The sequence below is a fragment of the Scomber japonicus genome, chromosome 11 (assembly GCF_027409825.1).
Source record: "Scomber japonicus isolate fScoJap1 chromosome 11, fScoJap1.pri, whole genome shotgun sequence".
Lineage (NCBI taxonomy): Eukaryota > Metazoa > Chordata > Actinopteri > Scombriformes > Scombridae > Scomber > Scomber japonicus.
The window spans coordinates 19,601,349-19,623,157 of record NC_070588.1 but is presented as its reverse complement, the minus strand read 5'-3'; the positions used below and the strand labels follow the sequence as shown (position 1 = coordinate 19,623,157).

Genomic DNA, 21,809 nt, shown 5'->3' with positions numbered 1-21,809 from the left:
AATGATGCCTTAAGTTCTTCCTCACTCCACCTGGATCACAACCTCCCCTGACAGAACTCCTCATCCTCCTCCTGACTGGATCAATGTAGTGCTGAACCCACTGCAGATGCAACAAAGACTCCAGTCAGTAGTGAGTCATGTGTTTAATATTCTTAAAGGACATATTTTCTTTCCAGTAAGTAATATCTTGAACTTTGAGTTGATTTCACTAATGATATGGCACAATCTTTCTGGAAACCACAACTTTATATGACTTCTCTCTATAGAAAATAAACCTTGTTAATTAGCTCAAGTGCCATTTGTTCCTTTCACTTAGAGGGTATAGTACATATCAAATATGCAATTAAAGCAAGAATAACAGGATATAAAAGGCAAAAATTTATTCAGTCTTTTGACAGATAGCAAGACAGCTCATTTATTTCGAAAAATCTGTTTGTGAGCCATAGACATCTCTTCATGTGCACACATTGCATTTAATCAGTAGGAGGGAAATTTGAAGTAGAACTAGACGTTGAGGGTCTGTTTCGTGGATTAAAGTGGAAGAAGAGATCAATAAAACAATGAAACCTGTAATGACGCAGCTTTGTTGATTACCGTTTAGAAATTCACATTAAAAACGAGATGCATTTCCCTTTTTAAAATTGGCAGCCTTAGAAAAAGACAGTTATCTACAAATGGCCTGCAAATACACATGCAGTGGTGTCATTGTTAATAGCCCCGAGTTAAATGCCCAACTCGTGGATTATGTGAGACTAGCAGTTCGATACGAAAAGAGGGAGAGACCGGTCATTTTAAAAGTTAGCACACCAAAAGGACAAAGACCCACTGAAACACCCAAAGGACACTCCTAAGACAGCTTCAAGCATTTCCTCTGACGCTTGTATCACTTCAAGTACTCCCGCTGTGGACTCCAAACTTTCAACTTCACTACCACCTCTTAGGTTGACAACATAAGCTATAAGTGCACTCAAAATTCATCTATACATAGAAAAATAATCATAACAATACGTAGCAGTAATAGTTAAAACAATCACTTTACATTTCATTTTATACACAACCGTGATGTTATATCACTTTATACCGTGGCATCACATTCCCTGCCCCTCCCCCCTGAGTGTAATGTTCAAGTTTAACCTTTTGTAGCTACGGAAACGCAAACAGGAACAGCAACCTTGGTTTGGTTATTTAAATAACATTAGCGATCATTGACATAAGGCAATGATTAGAATCAGAGAGATTGTGCCTTCCCACAGACCGCTGTGCTTGTGTATGACAGGTCCATTATGTACAAGCTGCTGATCGATCATGTGCCTTTCTCTTCAGTCTGTTCACTGGTGTCACACACTCAGACAGACTTCTCTCATCCTGGAAAATAAACATGAAGAAACAGACATCGTACTACATGGTAAGAAACAGACATGGTACTCAATCAATCAATAAAAAAACTCAATCAATGCTGTTATTAAACAGAAATGATCACCCACCTCATTCTCGCTGCTTGAGCAGACCCTCCAGCTGGCAAACTCTCCTCAGGAACCAGCGACAATGCAGCTCCGGCATTTGTACAACTTGGGGTCGTGGGTGTGGATGTGGTTCCGTACATTCCTCAGTCGAAAGAAGGTCTTACTGCAGAGCTACACAGCACAGAAAAGGGTGAGACGAAGAGTTAATAGCACAGAAATAAATGCCACAGCAGTGGTGGAATAAGTATTCTTAAGTAAAAGCAGCAATAGCACAATTTAACATTAGTTAAAATAGGATATCTTGACTCACACTTCCAAATCACAACACTTTAGCCTGTCTTTAGCCTTTCTAAACAAAAAATGTCTTTCTTTGACATGAGGTCAAAGACTGTACTGATGCCCCGTCCTACATGCATGCCTGCATGAAGACTAGACCCAATCTCACCCCGTTCTATCACAGCTGATCATCATCATCTGATGAACTGCCAAAAATAATAGCTCAAAATATTAAACAATTCAAGTCAAAAGAAAAGAATGACATTATATCAATCCATTGGCAAATAAGCCAAAAAATGGCTCCAACAACAAGTAATCATCATTAAGAATGGTACCTTAATAGAAAAAGTTTACAATAATATATATTTTAATTGTTATTAGTTATTACTTTAATATTTTCCTACATAACTGGGTAGCTGAATCTATAACAATGAATACTTTTTTTGAAAAGTTGATCATATATTTTGTAAATTTAAAAAAAGGCTTAATCTGGAAAGTAACTAGTATGCATTGTGTGTGTGTTGCTTGTTTTCTGCATAGAATTGCATTTACAAGGATAATTTGTGTTAAACTGAATGAAATTGTATCATAGTAGAAAATGGTATAAAATGAAAATACTCAAGTACAAATATCTGAAAATATACCCAAATGTACTTCTTATGTTTTAATTATTTTCCAACAATGCTCCATGGTGTCCAGAGCCTGTTGATTACAAGCAAATATTAAGCACTAATAGCAGAGCATCCAGTTCACTCAGAAGAACACCTGTCTTGTATCACACTGCATTAATTGTTTTCCCTCACAGTTGACAAATATATTGTTTGCTGGGAATAAGAAAACTGTCTGAGCTCCAAGCAATGATTTTTTCACCCTTGTTAGTTGTGTGGTTTTACATTAGGGTTTGGGAAAGTCAGTCCTTACCGGGCATGGCCAGTGCTTGCCCTCGATGTGCCTTAGACGATGCATGATTAGAGCATCACAGTCCCTGTAGGAGGCTGGGCACTGCGGGCAGGTGTGGGCCGACTTTGGGACTTTGGGGACTTGACTACGAGGTCCTCGAAGCTGCTTTAACCTCGCTCGACGAACAGAGTCCAACATGACACAGCTCCTGCCTCTCGCAAGGAGGAGATTACCTTGTTGCTGAAGACATTAGGAAACAATATTGACGTGTTTACTCAAATGTTGTAGATTCAAAATATGTCATTTATACATCATCATATACATGTAAAATAAAAAGGAGGTCCCACAGTCATCTTCATCTACCTTTGGCTTGATCTGTGTGGCCTTTGACCCGCTAGGCTTGGCCACATGATGAGTGTTGTTTCGGGAGCTTCGTCTGACTCCCTGAACCCTGCTTTGGCTCACACTCCTCTCCTCTCTCTCCCTCTTCACCACAGGCAAGGTGGGTGGTCCTCTGGCTCTCAGTGCCCTGTGGTGGGGCTCTTCAGCTCCAAATTTCTTCCCAACTTGTGACACAGAGCGAGTTAAGCAGATATCCACGCTCTCCTCCTCTTTCTTTAGTACTGCCATGGGTGCCCCTGCTGGTCGACAGAAACTAAACAGAAAGCCTGAGTCCAGTAATTTGATGGGGGGCTTGCTCTGGCGCTTGCCCAGGTCTGGTGAGGGAGGATCAGAGAAAGATCCAACTGGCACGAGTTCTGCTGGCTCCTCTTTAATTACTTTATACAGAGGGTGGTTGTAAATGGATGGTGGAGGAGCATGCTCTGATAAATGGAGCCCGCCAGGTTCATTATCCTTTACTCTCGGTCCGGTGTCCATCATCCCCCTCATCCCTTGGCCCCCCACCTTCCTGCCATCCTCTCTGGGTTTACACTTTGTCTTCTCCACCTCTCTTGCGGACCCCCGCCTGAGCTTGGCCTTTGCGGCTGGTCGGCTGCTGTTGTAACGCAGCGTCCTGACCGTCTCTACGGTGATCTTATTTCTGGCCTGTGTTCTCTGTGGAGGTGTGGATCTATGAGGTGTGTGGCCATGGTGATGGTTTGATGGAATACAGAGACCTGAGATAGAGTATTCAGCTGGTTCTGTTTTTATCCTAACCGTGTTCCTCACTATGGTTTTCCTGGTGTTGCGTCGCAGCGGCTGCTGGACAGGACGGTGGACACTCTCTCCCTTCCTCACTGACCGTCTGAGTTCTCGTCCCCCGTAGCCAGGCCTGGATGCAGGCTGGAACATGTCGGGAAGCGCCCCTTTACTACGCATGCTCCTGTCACTTGGGGGCACATGTTGAGGGGTGCTCTTTTGCCTCTTAGGTGTCGTCTTCACTTGGCTGACTGGAACCACTGACTTGCTCTTTGCTGACTTGCTGAGAAGGCAAGAGTTGACCGGGGCACAGAGGGGAAGTGACAGTGTATACTGTATTGCCGGGGAGGTGACACGGGGTTTCCGCCTCTTGGTCAGTGAGTAGTTGTTGGCCTTCAGCTTCCTGAGTCGTTTCTTCTGTCTCCAGCCAATCAGATCTTCTGGTCTGGGGAGGAGGGCGGTCCTCTGTAGCCCAAGAACATTCATCAGCTTGTACTTCTCCTGTGCTCGTGCATAATCCTCTTCATCCTCTACGACTTCCTCCACTTCCTGCTTCACTCTTACAGGGCTACAAACCGTGCTCGACCTCGATCTGGAGGCGCGGGAAAGCCGTGTGATGGAGTGAGCCTTTTTGTTTCGTCGAGGGCTTTCTGGCATGGGCAGCAATCTCTGAACCTTCTGTGCAGCTCCAGGAGTAGAGCGTAGTAGACGGGTGCTCGATGGGGACATGGATGAGTAGTTCTGTGACTGTGAGGTGGTTATGGCACTTCGAGGTGCAGCTCCCTTCTTGGAGGAAGGAGATTTGAAGTCCATGAGCTTCATCCTGTGTGAAGGACTCAAAGGGAGGCCATTATGACCTTGGGGTTTTGGTGTTCTGCGCAAATTGCGCCTTGGACTTATTTCTAAAGACTCATCTGATGCCTCCAGCTTTAAAGTGAAGCTGTTGTTCATGTCATTCCCTAATCCCAAAATTCCTTTCCTCTTGCTTTCCCTCTGTTGCCGATGACGCTCGTGGCACGCACCAGCATAGGCTGAGGTGAAGTCCTTGTCAGGATGTAGGTGCAGTTCTTGCTCTTTCATGAGAGCAGTGCAGGCTTCCACTGCAGGCCACATGCCAAGGTGGCGGGCCATGGTGATGACTTCAGGTAGGTCTTCCTGGCGAACACACAGGGTGGAGGAGTAGGAGAAATCCAGCAGAGGCAGAAGGCTGTCCTCACAGAAACCTGAGGGGGGGGAAAAGATCATTTAATTAGGCATGCTGAACTCTGGTCGATCAGTGAGATGAAAGCAAGTCAGTGAAAACGCAAGATCAGAGAGACAGAAAGAAGAGTGGGAGTAAAGCATGAACATGACAGTGGAGAGTAAGAGACCTATCAACTGCTTTCAATAGAGCCACTTCTGCTCCTGTCTGATGACACATCAAAGCTATACTGTATTGGCCTGAATATAAGACGACTCACCCTTTTCCAAAGCCTGATTTTGGGACTTTATCAAGATGAAACATATTTACACACTCGTCCAGATGGGACAGTTTCCCTGAGATAATATTAATATAAGGAGTAGAGAGTCTTTAAAGTGAAATACTTCCATTAAAGCAGAACATAAATCACATGTGTAGCATCTATCATTCAAATACTCACACACTCTCCTGTCAGGCTATTGGAAGCGTGGAGTTTATTTTCTCCAGCAGATAACGTTACTATTTCACTCAGACTTCATCTGTGAAACCAGTCATTCTTGTCTGTTTGACAGATTGGTCTGCAATCTGTTACTGCAGTAAAGATGTCTGGAGATTCTTTGGTATCGTTCACATTCATTAATTTATTTCCTCTGTGGCAGAAAGACACATTACACAAGCCTTTAGAAACTCCTGAAAGTTAAACTGAGATAACAAAACACTTCTAGAGCTGATAATTCCAACAGACACACTATGGGCCCCATTTTAACGATCTATAGCGCATGGCGTGAAGCGCGTGGCGCAAGTGCCTTTTAGGGCGGGTCCGAATCCACTTTTGCTATTTTAATGGCGGAAAAATGGAGTGTCATCTCCAATTCCCTTTAATATCCAGGAGCGTTGTCAAATTGACAGATTCCTATTATAACGGCGCATTTACCCAGCAATGTGTTTCAATAATATAACATGAGTTACTGTTGCTGGAAAGAAAGTTGGCAGATGAGCTGCTAACCTCACATTTAATTCATATAAAGGAAGAAATAGAGATATAACCACCCAGTCTGATGAGTGTAGAGGTGTGTGTAGTTATAACCACCCAGTCTGACTAGTGTAGAGGTGTGTGTAGTTATAACCACCCAGTCTGACTAGTGTAGAGGTGTGTGTAGTTATAACCACCCAGTCTGATGAGTGTAGAGGTGTGTGTAGTTATAACCACCCAGTCTGATGAGTGTAGAGGTGTGTGTAGTTATAACCACCCAGTCTGATGAGTGTAGAGGTGTGTGTAGTTATAACCACCCAGTCTGATGAGTGTAGAGGTGTGTGTAGTTATAACTAACCAGTCTGATGAGTGTAGAGGTGTGCAGCAGCCTGGTGTCATCAGCTGATTTAATAAACAGTGAGTGGCTGTGCGTAATGGCACTGCGCACTGTACAGCATCTCAGAGGCTTCAGACTTTCATAGGTTGTTAGGACTGTCCGCAGCGGTACTCTCCATTTTTTACAATTAATTAAATCTGATAAATATTATGAAATGTGTTTTTAATATGTTGATGTACATCATAATACAAATTCACATCCATCCATTCAGTCCTTTTATTAGTGATGTTTTGCGTGTTTGTGTCCTGTTGCGTGCCCGTGTGTATAACAAGCACAGTGTCTGTGCGATGCACACTCGCCTATCTAGGAGCATATTGAACTCTTGATGATGCGCCGCTTAAATAACAGTGAAATATACACCAGTGACTTTAGACCTGTTTTTTTGGTCAGTAGTGAAATCGCTTTCCTCTGCCTCAAAATAGCAACGCGCCACCAATGCGCCTGACCACACCTCATTTTGAGACCAACACGCCTATGGGCGCACAGACTGGTGCAAGTGCATTTGCTATTTAGACAACGTGGGCGCAGGGCGAGAAAATGACAACTGCGCTGGGGGAAACTAACAAAGACACATGCACCACACCCGCCATACGCAAGATGGGGCCCTCTAAGTTTATCTGAAGCTTATATGAGGCTTCAGCAAGGTGAAGGACATATCAAGTGGATATATACCACATTTACAGTCTTTTAGCATCAAAATCACTCTTCATGTTACCTCGGACAGTGTTTCCATATTGGGCTGCAGTGGAGGTATAATAACAAAAAAAGAGGGACCTTAGCACTACAAAGAGTAACGTTTAGTGATCTCTACTTGATTTGACTCATTTGGACACTGAAGCTTGATATTAGTGTCACAAACTTTTAAATCCATTTTTACACAGATGGAGGACTGTGGAATTTGTGCCCCATTATGAAGGGATCTTTTAATGTTCGGTATGAACAGGAGGAATTATCATGGCAAGAGAAACCTATTTCAATATTCATTTGGGCACCTGACTGTTTTACGACTGTTTTTAAAAGTCGTTTAACTTTAATGCAACTGTTAAGGACGGGAAGAATGACTTTCAAAACTGAAATTGATACTAGAAAGTAGAATTATCTTTATTAAGAGCGACTTCGGCACTAAACAAACTGTAATGTTACATATCTACTTGATTTGACTCATTTGGATGGTTGAAGTTTCATATTAGCGTCAGATAAACTTTTAAACACATTTTTTTGCACAGAGGGAAGCTTATAGATTTTGTGCCCTATCACTTACATTGTAAGTGCATTATGAAGGGATCTTCTAGTATGAAAAAGATATCTGATCTTGTGAACATGCAACAGTCTTGTCCTCAAGTATATGAATACCCCAACTTTTTCAAATGTAATAGACAAAACATCGAAGGTCCAAATGAGCTGGACCGGACATTACACAGAAGGTCCAAATGAGCTGGACCGGACATTACACTGATTTGACCCTGCCAGCTCCCTAGTACAAAGTCCCTGTAATGTCTGATTCAGCCCATGTGTGAATAAAGCAGCTGATTGTCCAGAGAATTCACAGTGAACGAGTGGGCGTGTTGATGATGTTTCTTTCATGCGACTGGCCCTGGATAAACACAGTGGGCCAGCTAAGCTTCTTTGTTTTGACAGGGCCGGAATGCTCCACTGTGAAGCTAGTGCTCATGAGAGAGCAGACTCCCTGTGATTTCTCGTAATATAAAAGCAGTTTTATTTCTAGTGAAAAGCTTAAAAACGCTGAATTTCAAATGCAGTGTACTTTTCGCGTCATGTTGCTTCCTTAGTTTGGTCTACCCAGGCGCCAACCTTCACGGAAACCAAACACAGTATTTCCAGTAGGTGAGAACATGTCTAACACGGACAATCCTGTTCAGTGCTACATGTGTGAAAGGGCAACTCTGGACAATGTATGTCTATTTTTTCAGACCAATACATTAAGTACATGAGTTCAGTGTCTAGATCATCCCAACTACAGATTTCTAGAGCAGCAAGCTGGTCTCATTTAAAAAGGCCCTTCAAATGCCCTTCTTGTGCCTTGAATGACACAAGAAAAAAGTGAATGAGTTACATCTTTCCTCCATTGTTTGAAAGATAAAGAGATATGTTTTCAACTCATGTCTCTCGATGTTTAGAATTATTTATATTAACGAGGCACACCATCATCCATCATGATTACCATTAAACTTCTCTCAGTTTGATGGATATTTGAGAGTAAATCTCTGCTGCTAAACTTGGAAATATTAACTCATACACAATGGCATTTTCTGTGAGGCCAGACTGTCCAGCTAGTCTGCTTACAAGGTTTCTGAGTGTCACTTACCAGTGAGATCTATGTCTGCTTTCATATTCGTATCCATCTCTGTAAAGATTTCCTGGAAGTGATCGCTGACAGCTGCCAGGACGGCTCTGTGGGCCGAGTAGGACTGCCCTTTTGTCCGCAGGGTAATGTCACAGAACATCCCTGCCTCCCTCTGACTCCTCAATTTGCTTAGCATGTCCGCGCTGTGCGATGCAATCGTCTTTGTGACACATCCTCTGCCACCCGGCTCCTGAGAGGTGAAGGCAGCAAGACAGGAAAAGAGACTTCATAATTGGAATATAATGTGTGGGAAAGCACTTGTAGAAGACAAGAGTGAGAACAGGATTCAGTGAAAATGAAATTTAGCAGGTGTGAAATAAAATGTGTGGGATGCAGAAAAAAAAAGGAAAGTGAAAAACTGAAGCTGAAAATTACACTGGAGGGAAAACAAACTTTTCAGATCAGCCTCTTACCTCTGTCCTCTTGCTGCGCTGGCTCAGACACTCTGGACAACTCAGGACAAAGTCTCTGATCTGAAAGTACATCCCTGTGAAGAAAATCATTAATTCAACATCAGTGAGTAGACAGAAAATAAGCCAGGAACCAACATATGAGGTGCACAGACAAGGATTATCATCTCACACTTCAGAAACACTTGTACTATAAAGAACAATTCTAGTGTTTTAGATAAAAGCCACAAATGAAATGAACAGCCACACAGACAAGAAAAGCCAGGGCCATAATTAATGACTGTCAATCATGCCTCTTGATCTCTGATAAATTCAATCATTAGTGTGAGGCTGTTTTAAATATCCCTACACTTTCTCACAATAATGAGTGAATACACTGCATTGTTAGATACAGATGAGAACCACACATTGTTTTCAAAAACTTAAACCACATGCTGTCCTATGAAGTCAGTTGAACGTTAAGAAGTGATGTTCATACCCTCCCACCAGTAGTTTTCAGCCACACATTTGTAGGTCTCCTCCAGGGAGAGGTGACGCTGGCCGGCCCGCCGCCGGTGAAAGGTGGCGATGGCCTCATGCCGCCGGTCCTCATCCAAAACCTCCCGGTAGTTGATGAAGCCCTTTTCCAGCTTTTTGCGGTACAGCATCCCGTCAATCATCTCGAAGTTCGGCGACCACCGTGTGGCTGGACCACGGCCTCTTGAGTTCCCAGGTGACTCCATCTCTCTGTCTCCATCCAGCCAAGGTTTGGAGAGACAAAACCTCTCTGAGTGCGCGTAATGTGTGTTGGTGTGGTTGCAGTCTCTGGCCATTTTAACCGGCCTTATATTCTGATCTAAGAAAAAGTGTAACTGTGTCCAGTGTAGGGAAAGACCCCCGGGTCTTCCTGTCTGAAGCAGTCAAATAGTCCCTGCTTTGCTTTGCTCGGCCGAGTCGCCCCTTGTGCGTCACGGCGGGGAGCCACCAACCAAACTTAACCCACCGTCCTGATACAAAGTCCACGTGGATGGGGTGACAGGAGACAACAGACCACCGACCTAATAATAAGTTCCAGCAAACCCTCTCTGACACTTTGCTAATGAGCTGATGTATCCCATTGGGCGGCTATAGGGCCAGTTAATTCAATCAAAAAGTATCTCTTTATGGCTTGTATAAGGCTGGTTTTCTTAACCGGAGCTAAATGAAAATAAAAGAAAAGTGAGCATCAGATGGGAGTGAGCAGCGTTTTTACTGGAGGGGGGGTCCTTCTGTCAACGAGGGCATCACTTCAGACTATCCAAACAGTTGGAGCAACATCCTCATCCAACATTAAATATTAATATAACTGCACTTTCTGTTTGAGAAACGTCTCTGGTGACACGTCAGAACATTTTTCTGCGGATTTCTAACAGTCACGCAACATCAATAGAAATATCTGACCGTCCAACCAAGTGCAGATAATAAATGCAGCCAAGGGGAGAATCGCGCCAACAGCGCCGAGCCAAGTGATGCAAAGTCCCCAGTTTCACAGCCTCCACGTAAACAAGCTTCACCGCCTGCCTCTGGCTCTCAGCCCGTCTCCCATCTGTCTCAGGGGTCGGGAGTGGCCTCCGGAGCTGGATGACGGCGGGCGGCTTCACCTCTGGCGTTAACTTGAGATTTCTTCTCGCCAACTCGAGTCGGAAGCAACATGATGACGCAGCTATCAGCTCAGCATCGCCACTTTGAACGACCTAAAAAAAACGCGAGGTTGTCTCTAAATGTTGCAAAAATCACCGCCGGGTCGCCACAAAACCAAGCCAACAATCTCCAGTTAGACACCCGACATAGTTCACAGCGCTCTCGTAGCCGCAGAGCCAGTCTGGTGGTCAAATAATCCACATTTTTAAACTCGTAACCTTTCTGTTTATTGCTAATCAGCAGCCTAACCGAGCCGACTGCTCCCCGCCTTCACACAAAGGCCATTAGCAGAAGCTTTAAAGAGCTTCACTCAGACGGAGATGTGATTGGCCGAGGGAGCTGTCACTCAAGCTGGTTTGCTTCCCTTCGCATCAAGTTGGGTTGCCCTCGCACGATGCCAGTGTACTAGTATTTGCTTCACTTGCAGCTCAGCCAAGTTAAACATGATCCACTCATTTTTATTCAGAATAGACACATTTAAATTAAGATTATCCACTTCTCCTTATCCAGTTCTCTTCTTAAAACGACCTTGGTTTAATTTAGCTAGAAAATAACAACAACAAATAGACAGATTATTTCAGATTTTGAAATGATGGCTGTCACTGACATTTCAATGTCAGGTGCTGTAATATAGTATTTTTCTAGTGCTTTATTGGTTCAGTTTTCAATTAGCAAAACTATCAACACCTATACTTCAGATTTTGGCCTCAAAATCTCAGAGTACACAAATTGAAAACATCCATATCAAATTGCAATACAAAACATCTCTCAACAGCCAATGTCCAAACATCAAAACATTATTCACTACTGGACTTTAACCCACATTGTTTTGGAATAATATGCGCAAATGTAATAATATATATCAAATGCCACTGTCAGACAGTAGTAAATTATCATTAAAACTGTGCAGTAGCATTTTCCACAGGAAAGAAATGCACAATTTAGTCAAAATCAGGTTTAATTCTTGCAGACACAAGTTGCTTTGATTCAGTAATCTGTGCTTTCAACAGTAAGTACTGGAAGTTGTGCTAATATGAGCTGTGTGTATTCTGTGGAATCCGCATGTGATTTAGTATTTTACATTTTGTATGTGAGGAACAGCACTTTGTGTTTAAAGGTAATAATTCAACCAGTCACTTCCACTTTTTGCATCAAGAGTTTGGCCCATTGAAACACACTGAGCCAAAGCAATCATTAAATACTGTAATGTTAAAGCTGCAGCAACCACTGAGGATACAGAGGGGATGGATTTTAGTAACCATAGGATAATTTATATTCCACAAGAGAAAACATACACATGCCAGGTATTTCTTACTGGATGATGCAGTAAGTTAACATGAAGACACCATGTTTATAATTGACCAGGTTTGGCTCAATAAATAAGAAAAAGGTAATGCATGGGCCTTCATGTAGCACATTAAAATCTACATGTTCTCCCTCAAAATGTAACTAGATAATTAAACATGAAAAATCCATGCAATAACAACAAATGAAATACCTTTTTGGTTTCCAGTCAAAATTCTTTGAATCCTAGCTACATTGAGAGAAACATACCTCTAAATAGAAAATCCTACATAAGCCATGTCCTCATTTTAATCACAACTAAATCAGTTTAGTTTGAGCACAAAGTCTGCCTATAAATTACCATTTTACATAACTGTCAGCTGTTTGTCATTAAAAGAGCATGAATCAACAGACTCAACACAAACCATTAACAAATGTATTGTATATCAAACATCTTTTATTAGACAATGAGAAAATTACTCTGACATGTTTGACTATTTTGAGCCTTTCAGTCAAGCTGCTGGCCCACAGTACTCTGTAAATTAAGACTCGGGTTATATATTCACAGCTCACACAAAGCACTAAACCTTGAAGTGCTTGTTTTCTGCCCCTCTTCTTCAGGTTTGGAGTTGCAGTTTGAGTTTCACAATCACATGTTTTTGATAAGAAATGAGTCACTACTATCCTCTTTACAGCACTCGAGCCTAGAAATGTCACAAATGAAATATAATACAATTACCTCATTACCTGTTTGACTTTTTCATGCAAAAAAAAACCAAAAACAAAACACACATGACTAAAGAATTAAAAGACAAGCAATACGGTTTGTTTTATAACCCAGTACATTATGTGAGGTTATGTCAAGTACAGTCATGTTATATATATCAACCCAAACACAATGCCTCTGTGGTATTACATCCACAGGGAGCCTCAACAGTTTGGCCTCTTTGTCACTCTGCTGTATGTACTACAATCAGACATCATAGCACCACACTGTTGCCAGTAAACACTAAGCCTGGGTGACACGGTCCTTTGCTGGGGGGTCACGGGTCTTGGGGCGTTTGGACTCTGGAGGCTGGCAGACTGGATCGGACGGAGGAGAGGGACGTTCTGGAGAAATGAAAGGAAGAAATGAGTGAGAGAAGGGTTATAACAGTACAGTCTGTCATCTGTGTCGACTGTCTTCTGCTGTCATGTAAGAAGCTGAATGAGATATGGAAGATTTAAGAGATTCTTTGACACAATTCAGTCTACATAGATATTGCAAATCAAAAACTATGGTTATCATACAAGTAACTACAAGACACACAAAAAAGGTTGTATTCCAAATGTTGTGTTAAGTTTTTCATATTAAACTTAAAGACAATAAAGCTAATTCTACTTTGTTTCAAATTGAGTATCAATTTCAGTTTTGAAAGTCATTCTTCCCATCATTAACAATTGCATTAAAGTTAAAGGATGAGTTCACAACTTTTCAAAACATTTGTGGATTTTGTTTTTTAACAATTTTTTACCAGGAGGAATGATTACAGTGAGGAAAACCTCTTTCAGTGTACACATGGTCATCTGGGTGTTGTTTTCAGACAGTTAAAAAACTAGCTACCCTGATATCTTTTAACATCTGAAATCTGGGAACATGGCTACCTCACTTAAAACAAAAGATATCAAGAAATACAAGCAGTCAGGTGATGATACAGACTTTACAAACTAAAAGAAATTCCAGGTTAGCTTATTTTTAATAATAATTGCAACATAATAAAAAACAACGTAAAAAAACCCCCCAAAAAACTGGCTAACATCGATCACAGACTAGAGAGCAACTTTATGGTTCAGCTGTGACCTTCCATGTTTTTCAATGCAGAATTAAATGTTTGGTGCGCTTTTGTTTTCACCTCTAAATAAAGTGTCTTAGGTATTCAGGCAATGCTTTTGGCTCGTTTAGAACCTGTTTGATCACCTGCTTGTGTTTCTTGCACCTTGGGGCTTTATTGTGGCGGTGTTGCTAATCCCAAATTTCCTAAATTACTTTGGTGAGCATAAGTTCATCATATGATAGAAATAAAGAGGTCAAAACTACAAAGATAAGACTCAAAATGTTAATAAAGTGTAAATATTCAATTTAAGAGTTTGTAGCCTCCAGTGGAATAGCATTTTAAACTGTTTAACTATAGATACTTTATAAATATTAAAACACAAGAAGCTCTGTGAATATACACTGATGGCTCTCGATGAGGATGGATTACAATGCATCATAACATCTTTCAACCGTTAGACTTCTGCTGAGATCTTTGCCAAAAAAAAAAAAAAGACATATCATAACAAAGAACAACCAAAGCAGCAGGCCCAACCATGACCCCCACTAACCATGTTTGGCCTTCTCAGTGGAGGAGGGATTGTTGAAGAGTGAGCTGGAAGAACGGGATGCAACAGGAGTCAAGGATACTCGCCTGTAAAACAGAGCAGTGGATCTAGTCAGCATTAGTCAAGGCAGACCTACCAAGTTACAGATACAAAGCAAATACAAAAGCAAATGCAGACTTGCTATTGTCTACGAGCAGTCTGTCAGAGTGATTATTATTTTATAGTCAGCGGGGGGTCCAACGAATCCCTCATACCAGACAGAGCTTTGTTCTCACTGCCAGAGCTGAGCACATGTACACTAACAAAAACATTGTGAGCCCCTTACAGCTATTTTTAACTCTCCTGATTTTTAGGATATTAAAAAGTTTAAATAGGCATTTTACACATTTTAAAAAGGTCCACTGTGACTTCCTCATCTCTGTAAACTTCATCTATTGAGATAATCAGCTTAGCTACTTTAATCATTATGGGAGGAAGGAGGAGGTGACTTTATCTGTCTTACTACTGTCAAAAAACATTTAAGTGGTTCCAGTATTTCAATAAATGTGCAGTATTAACAGAGAGACTACGCTATATTACATTTAAAAAGTTTTTTTAAATACACATAATGAGTTATTAAGTTTATCTCTCTATAGAAATGTGATCAACTCTGATGATTGCTGATCGACGAGCCTGTTGTTGGGTTCCTTACAAATATAAAATAAAAGTCATAATCCCTCTGATTACACTATTTGTTTCCACCGTATAGCAAAGAGTGCCCTGCTCAAAGTTCAAGACCCAACCTTTTCTGTTCTGGTTCCAAGATTATGTCTCCCTCTGGGGGTCGTGTTTTAAATCTTTTCTGAAAATCTGTTTATTCTCAATATGAATTTTATTGATGCCTCCAAGTCCTGATTTGTCCATATCCTTTATTTTTTGGTTGTTTTTAATTTAAATATTTGTTGACATGGCTTTTATTGTCTTTTTTTGTAGCACGTTGTAACCCTGCAGTTGTAAAATTCTACACATATCAAACTTTACTAACTTACAGATAGTTATGTCTTTAAGTATCTGACCTGAGTGATTTTGGCAGTGTGGACAGATATGAGTGACTGATACAGACCGAAACATCAAGGTATGTTATTTAGAGCAGAGATTAAACTGATTAGTTGCCAGCTATTTGATTTTTACAATCGATTAATCATTTGGAGTCATTCTTTCAAGAGAAGAAAATATTCAGATTCTCAGGTTCCAGTTTCTCTAATGTGAATAGTTTTTGGTTTCTATGATAATAAACTATATTTTTGAGTAGTGGATTATTGGTTGTGACGAAAGAAGACAAATTCTCTTGTTAGAGCTCTTACTCCTGAAGTTTGTTTTATTATCATTGTAAATTAAATATCTTTGGTCTGAGACATCATCCTCCTTTCACACACCTAGCAGAAATGGTATGCCAAAGTATCCCTGTGACTATAAAATGGATGGTATAATACACTGATTCTCGGTTTTCTGCTCCATTTCACACACACACACACACACACACACACACACACACACACACACACACACACACACACACACACACACACACACACAGTCTACTCTAACTTGTATTTACCTTGGGGTGGGCCCTTTTGGAGTAGTAGTACCCTTAGGAGTTGTGGGCCCAGGAGTATTAGCGCTGTTGAGGACTTTAGGGGTGGAGGGAGTGAGGGGAGTGATGCGTGGCTGGGTTTTGGAGCTGGTAGGGGTGAGGTGGGTGACATTGGGTTGAGGAGTAGAGGGTGCGCTTGTGCTTGCAGACGTGGGTGTCTGAGGTGCTGAAGGAGTCGTGGCTTTTGGAGTAGTGGGCTTCCCCCAGCCCTCTAAGGTGTTGAGGGTGATCCTGCGCGGCTGAGGTTTGGATTTGGCACTGGGTGTGCCCTTCTTCTCCTCTGGGGTTGTGACAGAGGAGGGGGTGTCTTTGCCCAGGCTGGTTTGGTTTGTGGGAATTGGGGTAGTGCAAGATGGCTGTGATACAGGAGAGGAGGTCCTAGCTGCTGATGTCTTCTTGCCTTTTTTCTCAACGCCACTGTTCGGGACAAAGACCTCTAGCGTGGGAGGCTCCTTCAGCGGAGTGCCCAGCTCCCCAGGAGAGAAGGACAGGAAGGAGCAATAGCCGTCAGTGGAGGACACAGCCAGGAAGGAGCCATCACCAGACCTAAACAGGATATACAGAAACACATGTCACACGGTGGAACGCTAAAAGAGGAATGAATGTTTTTTAAAAGTTCATACCTCATAATAATTAATTTATACCTATAATAACAAACTTGTTGTGAGTGTTAATTCATCTTTGTAAATAGTTACCCCAATAAATTCATAAAAAATATTAACAGAGAAATGGTGACAAGGGTGAATGACATGGAGGACAGATGAAATTACAACCTTTAAATCAACAAAGTGTTTCTTTGATCTACAGCTGCAATGATCAGTTTTCAACAAGTAATTTAACCGCCAACTATTTTGATAATTGATAAAATAGTTTAGTCATTTTTTAAATAAAAAAATGTCAAAATGATCTGATTCCAGTTTCTCAAATGTTACTTTCTGTGTTTTAGTCTTCTCTAACTGTAAAGATCTTTGAGGTGTGAACTCTTGTGGACAAAGCGAGACATTTTAAGACGTCACTTTGGGCTTTGGGAAGAAGGGATCAGCATTTTCCACCATTTTCTATTTTATGGGACAAATAACTAATTAAGATAATAAAATACTAAAAATCAGTAATGAATGTACGTTCACACCTTCAAATATTGTCACATTCTCTCATGTTACTGTCACTTTCTCACACGCACCCCCTCATCCCCACTCCCTACCCTCCTCACACGCATGATTGTTTTGTCTTGTTATCATCGTTCATTGTCTTTTCTGTGGCCAAATATTTAATCAGCTCTCTCCTGTAAAGCAGGGCCTTCTGTTTTCTCCACTTTATGCTTCATATAAATGTGGGAGAAAAACATAACCTGCCATCCCAGAGGATCTTATTTTTTCTGCACTGTGAAAACTGCACAGTTCAGGCGAGAATTTAATTTTCAAGTCAAGCTTGTGAATCTCATTTCTAGTGTAATATATTCTTGAGACCTACTTTTGGCGTCTTTGCTGTGAGATAATATGGTTATATATGACATTTATTTTTCCAATAACTAGTGCAGTGCCTGTTGACAGTCTGTCAAAGTAAACCCTGCCGAAGACTTCAAGGTTTTCATCTTCAAAATAGACATGATGAGTTATAGTCACTCAGCTACACATGATCTAATTTGAGCCTAAAATTGAAATATGAAAAAACAGGATTTTTTTTCATTTTTGGTGTTATAATAAAAAGCAAAAAACAAAATAACCAGTCAATTTTTCATTATTTGATTTTTGATTGCCAATTAAAAATGGAAAGAACGAATGATTCGCGGATTGTACCTTGGTTGTGCACATGCTCTTTTTGTTTCACTCACTCTTTCGAGTCTATTTTCTTCAGTTTTATGTGTGTAGCTACAGTGATTGTGTTGAGCTCTGAGCACCACTGTGTTAATTTACCATGTAAGATCACTCAGTGTGTGGTAGTGGATGTTGGACACCAGGCCGAAAGGAAGGGTCTGCTGCGTGTCATACAAGAAGATGGAATCCTCAGACGCCACTGCAAACACCATCCGGTACGGCAACTGGAATACATTTGGAAGAGTCTGGATGGAACCGTCTGTGAATAGATGTGGTAGGAAAATTAAGAAAACTCAAAGTTAAACTAACATGAAGGGTAAAATGGAGGAGCTTTATTATCATTCTTATATGCTAACAAATGGAGTGTGTATCCTTGCCTTCTCCTTTCTTGGTCCTCAGTTCGAAGTAGACGGGACAGCAGCGCACAGCTAGCGTAGCTTTACTTGGACATGGCAAGTGGGCGATAGGCCTAGAAGACAAAGTGAGAGATTTGTACATCAATGACCAGCATTAAAAGATCAACACAGACTCTTAACTTGTAAATGCAGCAGCATATGACAAAACTTACCTCTTGAGGCCCTTCCTGGAAAAGATGTAGGTGGTGTTCATGATGTTTTCTCCAACCTCCACACATCCAGCTGAGATTTAAGTTGAACAGAAGTAGGAGCTTGGTTTACTTAAATTATTTTTACTAGCACATCACAACACTGAATTTTCCCAGTTAAAGGCCACATTTTGTGAAAGCTGTATATGTACCTGGAGCAAGCAGGAAAGAGCCGTCTGGTGTGAACGAAAGGCGTCGAAAGAACGACCTCATACTGTCATCGTGGAACATTCTGTACTGCTTCGCCTGCAGAAGAACAACATACATGTTCAATTTCATTTCACAATTTTAAAGACCAAATGCAACTGCAAAGCAAACCCTATACTGACCTCTCCCTCTGTAGGTGTCCCAGAGCTCATTTTACTTATACAGCAGGCCTTCTTCTTGGTGTGAGTGCTGTACACACGCATCACCCTGAGAGGGAAAACAAAAACATCAAGTTGCTAAACCTTCTTTCCCACCTTTAAAAGCTGGCACTATCATTTAACAGCAGAGATTAATTTCATGATGGTTAGACTCAGATGTCTCAAGCATGGTTTGAAACAGGATGTCTTAATCTGTTTTGTCATACCTGTCACAACTGAGAGTGGCAACATACTGGCCCAGAGGATCCCAGGCCACCCCCTGCACGTAGCTCTTATGGTCATTCAAGATACAAAGTTTCTGTCCTGAAAAAAAGAAGCAATTAACATAAATACAGAGCTAAAATGAGATCAACCCTCGCATATTTTATAATATCCTGTGTTTTTGAAATGTTTAAATACAAATTTAACAAGTGAAACAAACATTCATGAAACATAGAGATTCTGTGTTTATGACAGATTCAGCAAACCTTTGTTGACGTCCCACATGATAGCTGTGTTGTCTACAGAGCCGGAGACCATGAAGTTTCCATCCCGGGTCCAGCTGATGTCATACACATCCTCTATGTGTCCCCTACAAGCAAGACAAATTATAAGAAATCAGCCACGGAGTCTTACAATATGCAAGAATTACATAATTGTCCCAAAGATCGGGCACAATTTTGAAAAGACAAAAAAAAAAAGCTCTAAAAATATTTAACTTCAAACATTACTATGGTTGTACATGAACTCTGTCTTGGGTTGGGATTTTTAATTCTGGTTAGCAGAAAACAAAATGTTAAGATAATCTATTGCACATAATATTTAAAGTAAGAATACAAAGTGCAGGAGGCTGTAAAACTGCAGAGTCACAAAACCTGCAGATTTCCATTATCCGAGTAGATAGTGTATTGATCCCACAGTACTTCGGTTCACCTGTATTCCTGTTCATGCAAACAAAGACAGGCTGCCTCTACACTGTCAGCTATCCAATAAACAAAAAAATGCAAAAAGGACATCAGAGTTTCTGGCTTGGTTAGAATTAAACTATCAGAGTTACAAGAGCGAGCCAGTTGCTGTTCATGTGTACCTTAGTGTCTTGACAACAGACCAGCTCTCCTTGTTGAGCTGAGCATCTTCATCCTCCTGAAACATGGGGGCCTGCTCGGGCTCCTTACTGTCATTGAGCTTCCACAGAAGAATCGCTGCATCTTTACCAAACACCACAACACCACAGTATTTTTAAATCTCTGTTCAAATTTTACACAGCACAAACTTAACCTACCATCTTTAGATTAGCAGGTATTACTGTGTGTGTTGTGTAAAACATACCATCTCCTCCTGAGGCAAGCAGCTCTCCGTTGGGGCTGAAGCGCACAGTGTTGACAGCCTTTGTGTGTCTAGCCAGATTAGACAGAAACTCCACCACTGCCTTCCCATCTGGTCCCATGTCTACCCGCCACAGCTGCATCAACATTAGGACAAAAACTCATTAAACACACTTTGTAAACAACTGTTTAAATAAGAATAAGCTAATTGATAAGACTGATTATTTTAGCACCCAAACTGTTTATTTAACACATGCATGTGTGTTTTTAAATGATACACTTCTCAATTATACACTTACTTCAATCATAATTTGTATCTGATTTGGTTTATCTTGTTAAAATCCTTAAAATCATATCTACTCTTTCTCCCCTGGAGAATTAAAACCAGCCCTCAGCCAAATGCTGGTAAAATATGCAAGTAACTGGTAGATTTGCTTCACTCACCTGCCAAAAAACAAAAACAATGGTAATGTATTTAATTGGCTGGTAAAATCTGAACATTCACTAGCCATCTGGCCAGGGGACAATGAAGTTAATTTTGAACTCTTCTTCTTCCTCATTAAAAATCCCAGAGTCTATAAATATGCAAATCTGTTTCATTTCAGCAGTTTAACTGCTGGACACCAGATGTATCCTACTTCACTGTAAAGTTAATTCTCAGTGTATATGCACTGTTTCCATATCCTGCATCTAAGTTGAATATTGGACCAGAAGTGTCTTCTTGTCATGCTCACAGGCCCGACCCTTAAAATCAGATTTTCAGTGAGTACTGAGAAGCTTTCTCCCTTAATGTGAAACCAGCTTCTAGTGTCAAACTCTGCTTATAGATCATTACGCACACTGTAGGTCAAACATTTTTCAGGGAAATAAATGCTTACCTGTGTGTGTAATGGTAATACATGAGGTGTGCAAACTGGAGCTACACCTTCAGCCACATTTGGTTAAATTAGTTTATATGCGACATGTGTACTCAGTTATAACCATTTCCCATTAACGTAAAAGTAATGCACTGAAATCTTACAGTTTCAAAAAGAATTAAACATTACTACTTTATTGAAGGTAAGCTTTATGGTAGTTGTTACAACCTACACGACACTGTTATTAAAGTGACTCTTGGAGAGGACTCTATGCTCCTCAGTGACTGTGTTCATGACATGTCCACTCACCCTGACTGTGGTGTCTACTCCAGCTGTGGCCAGACGGTGAATGCGCCCATCACAGCTGTGCTGGAAGTCCAGACTGTACACCGGCTCCTTGTTGTGCCACGCAATCTCACACGTTACCACCTTCATTTCTATATCCGACTCTGACCTTAGATGGAGAAAAAAAAAATAGTTTGGTCAACTTAGTTGATAACCCTTTTAAATATACTGATACTAGCTCAGTAGCTATCACATATTGTTATATATCAGCACATTGAAGAATATGGTTTCTATGCTACGCATTATCCACAACAATATATTAATTGTCAATAAAGGTATTTTGACCACACTGTCACTTGATCTGATTGCTTCGGCAAGCTAACACCGTTAGCAGTAACTTAAGCGGGTCTTATTGCTTTGTAGCTAATGGCTTTGTTGCTAATGGATACAGCGATAAATCCAGGTGCGACTGTGTAAAAGTGACTTACATCCACCCTGTAAATTCACACGAGTTACAGCATGTGTTACTTTAAACGAAG

General features: G+C 41.1%; 2 protein-coding genes across 2 annotated transcripts; both read right to left on the bottom strand.

Moving 5' to 3' along the window:
- Positions 1–299: 299 nt before the first annotated feature.
- Positions 300–9,809, bottom strand: si:dkey-229b18.3 (uncharacterized). The gene is made up of 7 exons (XM_053329029.1): positions 9,583–9,809; positions 9,108–9,181; positions 8,656–8,884; positions 3,003–5,002; positions 2,661–2,879; positions 1,485–1,634; positions 300–1,365 (listed from the first exon to the last, which is right to left on the bottom strand). The coding sequence occupies exons 1-6, from the start codon at positions 9,761–9,763 to the stop codon at positions 1,530–1,532; spliced, it is 2,808 nt and encodes a 935-aa protein (XP_053185004.1). The 5' UTR covers positions 9,764–9,809; the 3' UTR covers positions 300–1,365; positions 1,485–1,529.
- Positions 9,810–12,982: 3,173 nt separating this feature from the next.
- On the bottom strand, positions 12,983–21,420 carry chaf1b (chromatin assembly factor 1, subunit B). Its single transcript, XM_053329039.1, has 13 exons — positions 21,295–21,420; positions 20,133–20,265; positions 19,891–20,011; positions 19,292–19,395; positions 19,031–19,127; positions 18,789–18,873; positions 18,612–18,705; positions 18,424–18,493; positions 18,233–18,324; positions 17,955–18,114; positions 16,006–16,587; positions 14,412–14,494; positions 12,983–13,157 (listed from the first exon to the last, which is right to left on the bottom strand). The coding sequence occupies exons 1-13, from the start codon at positions 21,418–21,420 to the stop codon at positions 13,057–13,059; spliced, it is 1,848 nt and encodes a 615-aa protein (XP_053185014.1). The 3' UTR covers positions 12,983–13,056.
- Between the last annotated feature and the right edge of the window lie 389 nt (positions 21,421–21,809).

Bases quoted from the DNA above. Each gene is read 5' to 3' on its own strand.
- si:dkey-229b18.3 (XM_053329029.1), bottom strand. From the start codon at position 9,763: ATGATTGACGGGATGCTGTACCGCAAAAAGCTGGAAAAGGGCTTCATC. The intron at 2,880-3,002 runs GTAGATGAAGAT...TAATGTCTTCAG, and splicing joins CCACACAGATCAAGCCAAAG to CAACAAGGTAATCTCCTCCT. The intron at 1,635-2,660 runs GTAAGGACTGAC...TGTGCTGTGTAG, and splicing joins GCAAGCACTGGCCATGCCCG to CTCTGCAGTAAGACCTTCTT.
- chaf1b (XM_053329039.1), bottom strand. From the start codon at position 21,420: ATGAAGGTGGTAACGTGTGAGATTGCGTGGCACAACAAGGAGCCGGTG. The intron at 18,706-18,788 runs GTCAGTATAGGG...GTTCTTCTGCAG, and splicing joins GGACACCTACAGAGGGAGAG to GCGAAGCAGTACAGAATGTT. The intron at 14,495-16,005 runs GTAAATACAAGT...TCTGTTTTACAG, and splicing joins CCAAAAGGGCCCACCCCAAG to GCGAGTATCCTTGACTCCTG.